The sequence below is a fragment of the Botrytis cinerea genome, chromosome 8 (genome assembly GCF_000143535.2).
Source record: "Botrytis cinerea B05.10 chromosome 8, complete sequence".
Classification (NCBI taxonomy): Eukaryota; Fungi; Ascomycota; class Leotiomycetes; order Helotiales; family Sclerotiniaceae; genus Botrytis; species Botrytis cinerea.
The window spans coordinates 679,107-692,757 of NC_037317.1; the positions used below are offsets into that span (position 1 = coordinate 679,107).

Sequence of the window (13,651 nt, forward strand, 5' to 3'; positions counted from 1 at the left end):
GGTAGCAAAAATGTTCTGTCGCATCACCGGCTCCACCAATCAAAATCTGTCCCCAGAACTTGCAGCCGACTTTGATCAGTTCTTCCACGGAAAAAAGATAATACATTAATATTCTGCAGCAAAGCTGTATCTTCTCGATAGGAAGAATGACTTAACAAGTGTATACGATCACGCTAAAAAAAAAGGATAGAAGATAATTTAGCTAAAGAAGCCAACAGAATCAGTAGTCAAGAAATATAAGAGTAAATGAAGTAGTGACTGAAGTGATGAGTGAGGTAGTAGGCGAGAATAAGTTAGTAAGCGAAAATAAGGTAGTAGGCGAGAGTGAGGTAACAGGCGAGAGTAAGGTGGTATGTGAAGAATTGAGTGGGGTAATAGGTGATTTAATAGTCAATGAGAATGAAATAGTAAATAAAGGTGAAATATTATTTGAAGTAGTGGGTAATGTAGTGGGGGAGTTAGTGAGTAAGTTAATAAGGTAATAGGTGTTCTGATAGCGAATAAGAGTGAGGTAGTAGACGAGAATGAGGCAGTAGGCGAGAGTAATGTAGTAGGTGAGAGTAAGGTGATATGTGAAGTGGTGGGTGAGGTTATGTAGTCGAAAGATGTCGGAATATGGCCGCAGAGTTGAGTTGAGGAAAGCCGAGGGTGCGATTGAAATTGAAGAAAACTAAACAGTATTGAATATCAATTGCTTTATTTCATATTCCTTTAACATAATGCCTATAAGATCTACACTGCCTACGAATTCTCCTCCATCGAGGCTACAGCTATTCCAATGCAATGCCTAACCAAGCTCGAGCTTTTGTCCGTTCCACCAGACCTTCGATACCATACTAGTACAAAGCAACATGCCCCCGAGCCCTTAGGTACTAAGGCAAAATACAACATGCACACTTTGCGATTAAGCGTCCTTGTAAATTTGCTCGTTAAACTTTCCAGAATGAAAATTTCATTCCGAACTATCAATCCATCCTTCATTATTCCTGAAGCAAAGCAAAACCATTCTTTTTCAATTCATTCTGCTTATACGTCAATAATGATTGTTCTTGCATTTGGAATAGCCAAAATAAAGGATTCTTATCCTCTAACATAGTTTCAATTCCTTTCATTATATCCACTGTCTCTGTACTCAAACGAAATTGATTGTAAGAACTAGAAGACAGGTAACACCAAATATCGAGACCAGTTTCAGCAATCAAGTCACCATCCTTTGGTATAGGGATTTTCCATTTCTTCGCCCAGTAAAGAAGGATATTTCAAGCACGACTAGTAAAACCATGACTGCCACTCATTTCTGTAAGATCAGAGACTTCCAGAGAAGGGTTCAATCATGCTAAAAGACAACTTGGCCGTTACATGTCGTAATGTACCTAACGTATTCAGACACCTCCTCTTCGTGAAAGTAGTATAGTGAGGATACCCCCAAACCTACATACTATGGATTCATGCCAGTGGTCACTACACGCAAGAAAACAAGATTACTCAACATTTCCTCTTGGCATCTGAGATTTCCAAATGTCCAATCCTCAGTGTCTCACTTTTATTTGTAGTAGTAGCGCACTGCCGCCACTACTGATACTTATGACTTCAGGAGAACCAAAAAGTGCAAAAATGATATCAAAAAAGAAAATGTAACAGTGGGAATTTGCTGCTTGTTAATGACCCAACTATTATACTACCGACTCAAAACCTTTGTCTTGCGTATCGGACGGCATGCTCAATTCTACTTGACATGGTCGTATGTGATAGTATTTGTTGTAAACATAGATAAATAACTCTGTCTTGTCGCTGATTATATAATCATATATAGTGTTGAAGTAATGAACTCTTACAGGGAATGTTGGGAAGGATAGGGTCAGAGGTCGAGGGCATTCAGACTGTTCCATTGTCACTAGAAAGTAAAGATTCTAAGTTGTATTGAGCTCACTTATACGAGTGAGCTCAACCACTCCCAATCGGGACTGGCTCCCCTTGCCGTAATACTACCAGACCCATACTCCAAACTTCGCCTCTCAACACACAGTGTTAATATACAATAAAAATCTTCGGCAAAAATTTAATTCAGTTCTGTTTTATAAGAGGTTTTATGTCTTAATACTATCTAAGTATACATCTTAGACTTCATTGTTGTTCATGACTGAGCATATCCAGGATCCTCCATGACTAACAGCACAGATTTTGTCCTGACTACTTCGCCATCCCCCGAGACCAAGCAATTTTCCATTGACTACAAAATAGGTTCCGATAAGAGGATACTGTACACGAACACCGGAAGATTTCAGAACGAGATTATACAGATGCGGAAGAATGCGCCGCTGAATTACACAGGCTTTGGAAACAGCCTGAGAATTCAGCTGAAATTTCAAGGCAGATATCCATTCTTCCGATTCGAGCTCGTCACCGAACACAATCCCAGCTCCTTTGCCACTTCGTATTGGCTTCAGAAGAAAATCGTACTGCAGTTTCGGGAACTGCTGTGAGAGGTAAACAAGTCGCTCTAGTTCTATTGATCCAGGAAGAATAGTATCAGCGATTCCTTGATCAAGGACTTGTGCCTGTGCAGTAGTGATCACCTTGCGTGAAACAAGTGATTCCAATTCCTGCTTCACAATACCGAGCATTCGTTTGTCATGTGTTAAGAGAATTGAGCGAAAGTCGTTGAAGCAGCGGAGACTGATCTGACGCAACATTTCAGGCTCTAGTGAAAGTAACTCTGATTGATGTAGTTCGAGGCCGACTTGGTGGATTTCCTCAACAAGCTCCCCTTCATCAGTTCGCCAGGCCAAAGGAGGAAGAGAAAAGTTTCCATTCTCCTTCACCACAGAGCAGAGTCTATGACCACTCCCGTGCTCGAGGGGCACGAGCCTAAGGTCTGCGGGCGTGATCAGTCTAGGTGTAATTCCGAACCGCTGCTGGATGATGTGCAGGAGCATATGGATATCCATTCCTTTCTCTCGGCCTTTGAGAAGGTGCAAAGGAGAATCCGCCCGGAATAGACCGATAGTACCATTGAGTAACTGCTGAATGTCAATAAATCGATCGCGAAAAACTTCGCGTCAATAAGTCCTTGTAGATGATTTCAGGAGCCCTCACCTCTACCGGATCTGTTGCGCATTTCAATCCATTGCTTCCCACCCCCATATCTTGAAGCCCCTCGTGTGCAATTGTTCCGAGAATAAAAGCGTTGAAAGAAAAACGGGCGTTGATCTCAGTGATGCGGTAGTTCTCTACTGACACACCCGTCTCGTCAAGCACATCCTCAACGAGGAAATCTGGTCTCCACGAGCCCCGACATTCACGGTAAATAGGAAGTTTCTTGCTGACAACTTGTGTTTCCATCCACTATCAGTGAATTTAGTCAAGTTTTAAATGATCAAAAAGAGCGCAAATCATAGCTCTACTCAGTAGCGAGGAGCTGGTAGACTCACCTGCAAAAGTTCTTCTTCTTGTTTCTCAAGAGGCATACGGTCCGGAAAGCACGCATCCTGATCTGTCCACCATCTTTCAACAATATCCGTAATAGCTGCTGTCAACGCATCGTGCAGGTCTCTCAGATGCTGCTGATGCCTTTCGTGAACGAGAATGGGCCGAGGACATGCTGTTTGGTAAGCTCCCCCAGGCCAAAGGTCCGCAGGACATCTCTGTAGAAGGCAATTTTGGAACTTCTCATGCTCTTCTATATAGACACTATTGTCAACCTTACACTCTGTGACAACCTGAGTGCTTCTGGGCCCCGGCCTGACGTGTACCTGCTGAAGTAGGTGAGAGGTGGGCTTATCCATTTCAAAGAGCCTAATTCGAAATTGCGGAGTAGCCTGATTAGAGAAATGCGTTGAAGATTGATCTGTGCCATCTACCTGCTTATAGCTTCCTCAAAATCTGCTAGAAATCGTGATTTGGCCGACCATATCTGAGCGACGATCAATCCGAAGGAATATGATTTGAGCCAGCCACAAATAGTCCACCTCGCAGTCTACATAATGCAATGCATCATGCAGCAAGGTAGTTCTCCGAAATTGCCACTAGACGGGATGTACGAAGATCTAGGAAGTGTTGTAATCACAAGATAAATCTCAGGGACATAGCAATCTTTTTCGCGTCTTGCGCCATAAGCGGACACTATATTTCCTCTTTTGTAATACGCCTTTTCTCTCCATTTAAATAACGTAATGAATGTATCATGCAGCAGCACTTTTCTGAAATTGCCACTAGACGGGATGTACGAAGATCTAGGAAGTGTTGTAATCACAAGATAAATCTCAGGGACATAGCAATCTTTTTCGCGTCTTGCACCATAAGCGGACACTATATTTCCTCTTTGGTAATGTGGCTTTTGTTGCAGTTTGTTCAACGTAAGTTCAGTAGAGCACGCGATTTAACAAAGTATTGAGTACTAAGTTCAGTACCCTACTTTTGGGCCACCTTTTTACATCAAAATTGATAATTTGATCTACTAATATATCCTTCAAAATTCGATATTTTTTCATGATATTAAATACATATATAATATTTATATTAGATATTAATTGATTTTGAAGCTTATAGATTTTTCATAATTCTTTCGATTGAAATTTAGAAGACTGAGATATTAATTTTTAGATTTGTATAGAATTCTCATACAAATCTGAAAATCAATATTTTAATCACTTCTTATTATAAAAATTACTAAAAATCTGCAATTCTCAGAATTAGCTTATATCTATATAAAGAATTCACAATCCAAATGCCATTCAATAATATCAATAAATAAGGAAATTAAAAATCGGGATTTTCGTTGTTTTTAGTGTAAAAAAGGTGGCCCAAAAGTGGGGTACCGATCTTAAGGTTACATCTTCCGAAACCCCGGGTTGAGGCTACCAATATGCAACGGGACAGAAGGGTGATATGCGGCGTTTCGGTTGCAGTAGTACAGCAAGGGGTTGAGATAGTTGTCTGCATGTCTCTTTTTACTCGATAGTTAGTTCTAAAATGACGTACGTACCTGGAAGTGGGTCATGTGTCATTAAACTCATATCTCTCTATTCGATCTCATTCTACATGCTATATGGTGATTTATAACTATTATAGACTCGCTCGAATTGTTACTACCCTTTCTCGTATCTTTTGCAAAAGCTGAATTCAATCAGATCGGCCTTCTGAGCATGATATGGCTTCATACGTCTATACACTACAACATATAATAAGTGAAGTAAATGGGAGCATGCGGTGTTAGGATAAGAATGTCTTCCTCGATACAGAAAGTAATTTTATTCCCTGTGATATGACTAGAATGGCCCATCTACAATCAATAATCGAGTTCCATTTCCCGATATTTTTCGCAATTCCGGCTTAAAACCCTCATACATCCATTCGAATCCATGGCTATTGGAAGTCCAGTCGCTACTCGATTTAAGAGTCTATAAATCCACAAGTAGTGTATATGAATCGATTGAAAGAACGCAGTGGTTTATAATGATACAATTGTAACATATCAGATTTAAATCGCCTGAGCTACTTCTCTCAATAATCCAGATATTACAGGATATCCAGTGGTCATTAGTTGTGAGATCCATTATACTAGAGTATTCTCTTCTGCATTCAAAAGATTCTAAGAAGATTTGTAAGATGAGGAGCATGATTATTTTCCAGTCATACGATTATGAAAAAAGACTTCGGTGTTTCAAAGTAACGGGCAGCACTTCGAATAGAAGTAAATTCTTTATTATATAGACTTTTTATAGCTCTTTCTACACTAACTTTTGATTGAGAACGGTTTGAGAGCCGTTGATTCATTTTGTATTGAATAAATGAAAGAATGGAAGGGAAGAATGCATAAATGCGTCGCAACCAAATCTCTCCCCTTACACAACACTTCAGCACACCAACTAGACTCATGGACTGTAGGCTCCGAATTGTGTGGCATCCCATCGAACTCGCCTAAGATGTCGCTCGGGGTCCTTGACCTCATTGCGTGAGTGCAGCCAACGTCGATTATCCATCATGATGATCGATCCTCGGGGAAGGATCTCGGGCCTCAAATGTATCGTCTCTGCTTGAACTATATCATTCTTCAGAACATCTTTTAACTCTGCCAACGCCTTGCTAGCATTCTGAGTTAAAGGAACCGTAATATCCTCCCGAAATCTCAGGTTACCAACATGCATTTCCTCTCCGCTCGCAGCGAGCAGATTTCCTACGATATGCCGCTCTCCGCCTTTTTTAACGAATTCGGGAGGAACAGTGATTTTGTATTCACGTTGGGACAGCCATTTCCGTGCAAATGGGGAGAGCAAGGTGAGAATTCGATCGACGTTCAGTACTGACAACGTCCCCCCATTATAACGATCTGGTTGAAGGACCTGAAGGGCGAAAAATCGAGGCGGGTCAGTTTCATAGCTACAATCAGTATGCCAGTCAAACAAGAGCATCGTTTCTGATCGAGCTTGGTGTGCATTGCTTTGGAAACTCGACGGTGAAGGTCGAACATCCCAAAACCACCCTCGCTCGGCGCTATGGGTTATCGGGAGACCATGATTATGGTTAAGGTGGAGATTGTAAATCAAGTCTCGAAGATACAGACTTTCATTATCATCAAAACCAAGTTGCAATTGAAGAACTCCTTTTCTTATCAGAGTCTCGTGGACGGCTCTCAAGTGAGAGGCGTGAGAGGCGAGACTCGGCTTGGCAACGTCTATCAAAGGAATAAGACTTGATATCCTACAATCTCCTTGTTTGAGTCAGTATCATACCCCCAAAGTGTAATAGAGATAACAGGGGCGAGCCATACTGATAGGTGCAGTTTGAGGGAAATGACTGGCAGCCACCGTTCTGGCCGTATGGCTACCACGAAAGATTCGATGCATTCTACGCAGCAATATACCACTGCATTTGTCGGTTATGTATGAGGTTTATGAACTAGTTAAAGGGCTGACTTGATATCCTTTGTAATGTATACTCCATTCAATATAAGAGTCTTAGCTAGTTAATATAATATACTCAATAATCAGATACATAGAAATAGATTATAAATTTATACTAAAATTAGTGGCTAAAATATATCAACGTTCTAGACTTGTAAACAGAAAACATGTTCAGCTGAGGTTGACCCAATATGGATCTCAGCTCCTTTCATCCCAGAATCATATTGCTATTAATGATTTTATGTTTCGACAATATGCAGCAAGGATTCTACGATGTCTTGGTACTGCTTCTAGCTCTTTAAACAATGCACGAAGGTGAGCTGTACTAATTCGTGTTACTATCTCTCGGCGCTTCGTGCGGGGCTAGCTGCAGAGGTGGCGCTACATCTACATGTGCGTTAGCTGAACAAGTTAAGCTAATCTCAGCGACACTGCACTAGGTAATCTGCAAGCTGATGGATGTAAAGATTTATCCGTAAACACAATTTGAATCTTCTTAAATTTTCAATATCTAATCGAAAATACAATACTAATTAAATTAACTGAATAGATTTCAGAGAAGAGAGTAATTCAAATAATTTTAATTTTAATTTCCTTTTCAAAACTCTTTAAATCATTTTAATCAAAGTTAATAAATCTCTCTATATTATGTTATAGTAGAGTTTATTATAATCTTTCGTCTTTTTTTAATATTTTAGAATTCTTTAATTTAACACGCGTTTATAACGATTCGATCTTAAGTCTTAATTAGGTACTTATTTATCTTATTAGATTGAGTAAATCATATTATCTAATCTTAATCCTATTCGATAGAATCTATAGAAGCCCTCTTTAGGCTTACTCTTTATTTAATGCGATTTATTAGTATATAACTCATGATACTATATGATCTATTTTCATCTTAATTTATAGTTTTCTCTTTTAATATATTTTATTAATAATCTATAATAAACTCGAATAATTAAGAAGCTTATAAACTTATTATTATTAAAGTTATTTAGAAAAATAAAAAAATTCGATATTTAAAAGATTATTAACATATATAATACTCTATATATAATATATAATATTAATATGAATTTTATAATCTTTTAGAGCTAGAAGAGGATATTATTATGTTACGACGGATTGGTAACAGGTCAACAGAAGTCACGGGACAACAGATCAATCTTGGAATTAAGAGGAATATAACTTTGCAAACTTCTCGCGAAGTTATATTTAGGATTAGAAATGTCCTAGGGGACTAATTTCAGGGATAAGAACGATAAGCTAAGACATTGGAACTCACATGACTTGGGCACGTGATGGAGCGTCAGGGAGCGCCAGCGCTCCTGGAGCGCAGTGCGATCCATTGCGATCCATCATGTTGAGAGTATTCGGGGATTAGCATACTGAGGACGAAGATCTATATAAGGGAATGGGTTTCATTATAATGTAGAGCTTCGTGCTCAAGAACAATCATTAGTTTCATTACTATAGTTACGAGAATTGCAACCCGTTACAACCTTATTGAATTCCTACTTGAAGTCTAGTCTAAAACCACCTCGAGAGATCTCTAGACACTTCCACGTGACCCTAGAGGCAGCTCCTGTAACACTTTGAGCACCATTTCTGCTTCAAGTACCGATTCGATAACCAACCGCTAATATGGCATCCAGAGCTACCGCCACAGGTCAGCCTACCGGAGATACCAACGACATCGAGATGACCGATGCCCCAAAGGAGATCACTATCAACGAAACCCTTAAGATCGCCTTACCAGACAAGTACCAAGGTAGTCGACAAGAGCTCGATACTTTCCTCTTACAACTTGAGATCTACTTTCGATTCAATGAGGACAAGTTCACTACCAAGGAATCCAAGAGTATATGGGCCGCATCATACCTTCGAGGTGAAGCAACCAAATGGATCCAACCATATTTGCGCGACTATTTCGAGCATGACGATAAGGATCGCATGCAACCCACCCGAACAATCTTCAATAGCTTTGAAGGATTTAAGACAGAGATTCGTAGAATCTTCGGAAATTCCAACGAGCTAGAGGTAGCGGAAGATAAGATCTTCAACCTCAAGCAGACAGGATCAGCATTGAAATATGCTACGGAATTTCGAAGATACGCTGGAACAACCAAGTGGGACGAAATCGCTATCATGAGTCACTACCGCAAGGGACTCAAACCAGAAGTCAGACTGGAATTAGAAAGATCTGCCGAGAGTACAGATCTGAACGATCTAATTCAGGACTCCATCGAATCAGATGATCGTCTCTACAGATATCGACAAAGCCAGAGATCATACAAACCCCAAGGAAATCAGAAGCAAGGGCGTTACCGCAAGAATGAGGGTAGACCACGTTACAATCCACAAAGATACGGAGACCCCATGGAACTAGACGCTACGCACTACACAAACGGGAACGATGACTCAGAAAAGAGACGAAGACGAGAAAACAACTTATGCTTTGAATGTGGAAAAGCAGGGCACCGAGCAGCAGACTGCCGAAGCAAGAAGACAGGAGGAAAAAGGGGCAACTTCAAACCTAAGTTCGGCAAAGGCCAACTTAACGCTACCTTTACAATCCCAGAAAACCCAACTAAATCCGAAAATACTGAGACTTTCACCGTTGAGGAATTCCAGCAATTACTAAAGGAATTACCACGAAATAAAGAGGGCATGAATGCAATAGACTTATGGGAACAAGAGTATTACAGAACCCCAACACCCTCTGTGACAGAAGAAAGTCACCAGGACGAGGCAGAAGCGGACCACGCCACGATGAGCTGGACAGCTTGCTATGATGAATTCTGCGGAATCCATCGATCAGATAAAGAAGCAACCGGATGGTTCCCCAAGAAAAGGAAGACGAAGAACCATCAGAATAATGTAACATGCACGGATTTAACTTCAAATATAACTTCGCGAAAAGTTCGCAAAGTTACCCAGCAGTTGAATGCTACGGGACAAGCAGGACAGATATACTGCAAGGTTCAGATAAATGGACACATACAATCAGCCATGATAGATTCAGGGGCTACAGGAAATTTTATTGCACCAGAAGCTGCAAAGTACTTGGAAATACCACTTCAGACGAAACAATACCCCTATCGATTGCAGTTAGTTGACGGACAGCTAGCAGGGTCTGACGGAAAGATTTCGCAGGAGACAATCCCAGTACGAATGGGCATAACCCAACATACAGAGGTTATACAGCTTGACGTTGTGCCATTGGGCCAACAACAGATCATCTTAGGAATGCCATGGTTGAAGGCACATAATCCGAAAATAGATTGGGCACAAGGAATTGTGACATTTGATCAGTGCAAAAGCGGTCACAGGGACACGCTAGAGGCGTCCGCGAGACGTAACACGCGCCAAGGAGAGTTGAACGCGAACAACACCGGCGACGTAGGACACCCAGTCCAGGGTCCTCCATTAAGAGCGAAGGCCAGTACACCTCCTCTACAAATGCAGAAGCCAACGACACGGCACGAAATCGCAATCGAGGCAAAAGAAAGGCCTACGATACCAGAACAGTACAAGAAATATGAACATGTTTTCAAAGAACCAGGGATCCATGAGGCTTTACCGGAACACAAGCCATGGGATCATGAGATAATATTGGAGGAAGGCAAGATGCCTGTGCACACCCCAATTTATTCAATGTCAGCCGATGAGTTAAAAAGGCTCAGAGAATACATCGACGACAATTTAGCCAAGGGATGGATCAGGGAATCCGCGTCCCAAGTGGCCAGTCCAACTATGTGGGTACCCAAGAAGGATGGACCCGATAGACTAGTTGTAGACTATAGAAAGCTTAACGCACTCACTAAGAAGGATCGATATCCACTTCCATTAGCTACGGAATTAAGAGATCGATTAGGCGGAGCTACGATATTCACCAAGATGGACCTACGTAATGGTTACCACTTGATCAGAATGAAGGAAGGCGAAGAATGGAAAACCGCTTTCAAAACAAGATACGGGCTATACGAGTACCAAGTTATGCCGTTCGGGCTAACCAACGCACCAGCTACTTTCATGAGGCTTATGAACAATGTGTTGTCACAATATTTGGATACTTGCTGTATATGCTACTTGGACGACATCCTAGTATATTCAAACAACAAGGTTCAACACATTAAGGACGTTAGCAGCATCCTCGAAAGTCTATCCAAAGCAGACTTGCTGTGCAAACCAAGCAAATGCGAATTCCATGTCACAGAAACAGAATTCTTGGGATTCACCGTATCAAGCCAAGGGCTCAAGATGAGCAAAGACAAGGTTAAGGCAGTGCTCGAATGGAAGCAGCCGACCACAATCAAGGAAGTACAATCCTTTCTAGGATTTGTCAACTTCTATAGAAGATTTATCAAGGGTTATTCAGGGATTACTACACCCTTGACCACGTTAACCAGAAAAGATCAAGGAAGCTTCGAATGGACTGCCAAAGCACAGGAGTCATTCGATACACTCAAACAAGCAGTGGCAGAAGAACCAATACTGTTGACTTTTGACCCAGAGAAAGAAATCATAGTGGAAACGGATTCCTCAGATTTCGCTATAGGAGCAGTTCTGAGCCAACCGGGCCAGAATGGAAAATACCAGCCAATCGCATTCTACTCCCGAAAACTATCACCAGCCGAGTTGAATTACGAGATATATGACAAAGAATTACTGGCGATAGTCGATGCATTTAGAGAATGGCGAGTATATTTGGAAGGATCGAAATACACAGTACAGGTGTATACAGATCATAAGAACTTGGTTTACTTCACCACAACGAAGCAGTTAAACAGACGACAGGTCAGATGGTCGGAGACCATGGCCAACTACAATTTCAGAATTTCATATGTCAAAGGATCAGAAAACGCTAGAGCCGACGCTCTTAGCCGAAAACCAGAATATCAAGAAAACAAAACGTACGAGTCATACGCTATATTCAAGAAAGACGGCGAATCACTGGTCTACAATGCACCACAGCTTGCAGCAACACACCTGTTGGAAGACAACCACCTCAGAAAACAGATTCAATCACACTACGACAAGGATGCTACTGCCACACGCATACGCAAGACAATAGAACCAGGATTCACTATAGAAAATGATACCATATACTTTCATGGAAAAGTATACATTCCGAGTCAAATGACCAAGGAATTTGTGACGGAACAACATGGGTTGCCGGCACATGGACACCAAGGAATTGCAAGGACATTTGCAAGAATACGGGAAATCAGTTACTTCCCACGAATGAGAACGATAGTTGAAGAAGTTGTTGGAAATTGTGACACCTGCATACGAAACAAGTCATCACGACATGCTCCGTATGGTCAGCTCCAGACCCCAGACATGCCTTCTCAGCCATGGAAGTCCATCACATGGGACTTTGTGGTCAAACTACCACTCTCAAAGGATCCTACTACAGGAATTGAGTACGACGCGATACTCAATATAGTAGACAGGCTAACGAAATTTGCATATATGATACCATTCAAGGAAACATGGGATGCTGAACAACTAGCATATGTGTTCCTAAGGATCATAGTAAGCATACACGGAGTACCAGATGAGATAATCTCGGATCGAGACAAGCTCTTTACCTCAAAATTCTGGACTACCTTATTAGCACTTATGGGTATCAAGAGAAAGCTATCGACATCTTTCCACCCACAAACAGATGGTCAAACAGAGAGGACCAATCAGACAATGGAAGCATATCTTAGATGCTATGTAAATTATCGACAAGACAATTGGGTAGAACTATTACCTATGGCACAATTCGCATATAATACATCGGAAACGGAAACCACGAAAATCACACCAGCACGAGCTAATTTTGGGTTTAATCCACAAGCGTATAAAATCCCGATACCACAAGAAGTTAATGCCGAATCAGCAATAGTACAAGTCGAACAGCTGAAAAATCTCCAAGAGCAACTGGCTCTTGATCTAAGATTCATATCTTCCAGAACAGCAGCGTACTACAATACGAAACGTAGTATGGAACCTACGCTTAAAGAGGGGGATAAAGTTTATTTGCTACGACGAAACATCGAAACCAAGAGACCAAGCAATAAACTCGACCACAGGAAACTAGGACCATTCAAGATTGATAAGGTAATAGGAACGGTTAATTATCGATTGAAATTACCAGACACAATGAATATCCACCCAGTATTCCACATATCCTTGCTCGAACCAGCACCACCAGGAGCGCCAAATGCGCCATTTACAGAAATTGAACCAGTCAACCCAAACGCCATATACGATGTCGAAACAATACTAGACTGCAAATACGTCAGAAACAAGGTCAAGTATTTGATCAAATGGTTAGACTACCCACATTCAGAAAACACATGGGAATTCAAGGAGGATCTCAGCTGCCCTGAGAAGCTACGGGCATTCCACCTGAAGTACCCACACCTGCCAGTAAAGCCTCAAGATCCGCTTCGGACAACTCAGGCAAAGAAGGATCGAAGAAGTCGAAGGAAGAAGAATCAATAGGAGTAGGCGCAGCATCAACGTTTGCTGTTTCTTCCTCAACACGCTCCTTTTCAATCTTTTCCTTTTCTAGTCTCTCCTTCTCCTCCGCCTCCACTAGCTCATCGAGAGTTCGTAAACCACGGCGAAGCATCTCAGACTCACGTTTCAACAGGAAACGTTTCTGCTTTCGCAATCGCAGGATTTTAGCCATTGCTTCCTGAGAAACACTAATCGCGCGTTCCTCCTCCTCATCCAATCTGGCCTTT

The 13,651-nt window shown here is 41.4% G+C and overlaps 2 protein-coding genes across 2 annotated transcripts; both read right to left on the reverse strand.

Moving 5' to 3' along the window:
- Nucleotides 1-1,883: 1,883 nt before the first annotated feature.
- On the reverse strand, nucleotides 1,884-4,047 carry BCIN_08g01760 (hypothetical protein). Its single transcript, XM_024694426.1, has 3 exons — nucleotides 3,432-4,047; nucleotides 3,097-3,345; nucleotides 1,884-3,020 (listed from the first exon to the last, which is right to left on the reverse strand). The coding sequence occupies exons 1-3, from the start codon at nucleotides 3,783-3,785 to the stop codon at nucleotides 2,118-2,120; spliced, it is 1,506 nt and encodes a 501-aa protein (XP_024550215.1). The 5' UTR covers nucleotides 3,786-4,047; the 3' UTR covers nucleotides 1,884-2,117.
- Nucleotides 4,048-5,464: 1,417 nt separating this feature from the next.
- BCIN_08g01770 (hypothetical protein) lies at nucleotides 5,465-6,961 on the reverse strand. Its single transcript, XM_024694427.1, has 2 exons — nucleotides 6,770-6,961; nucleotides 5,465-6,709 (listed from the first exon to the last, which is right to left on the reverse strand). Exons 1-2 carry the CDS (start codon nucleotides 6,843-6,845, stop codon nucleotides 5,874-5,876), a joined length of 912 nt encoding a protein of 303 aa, XP_024550216.1. The 5' UTR covers nucleotides 6,846-6,961; the 3' UTR covers nucleotides 5,465-5,873.
- Between the last annotated feature and the right edge of the window lie 6,690 nt (nucleotides 6,962-13,651).

Bases quoted from the DNA above. Each gene is read 5' to 3' on its own strand.
- BCIN_08g01760 (XM_024694426.1), bottom strand. From the start codon at position 3,785: ATGGATAAGCCCACCTCTCACCTACTTCAGCAGGTACACGTCAGGCCG. The intron at 3,346-3,431 runs GTGAGTCTACCA...ATTCACTGATAG, and splicing joins AAGAAGAAGAACTTTTGCAG to TGGATGGAAACACAAGTTGT. The intron at 3,021-3,096 runs GTGAGGGCTCCT...GACATTCAGCAG, and splicing joins GCGCAACAGATCCGGTAGAG to TTACTCAATGGTACTATCGG.
- BCIN_08g01770 (XM_024694427.1), bottom strand. From the start codon at position 6,845: ATGCATCGAATCTTTCGTGGTAGCCATACGGCCAGAACGGTGGCTGCC. The intron at 6,710-6,769 runs GTATGGCTCGCC...GACTCAAACAAG, and splicing joins CCCTCAAACTGCACCTATCA to GAGATTGTAGGATATCAAGT.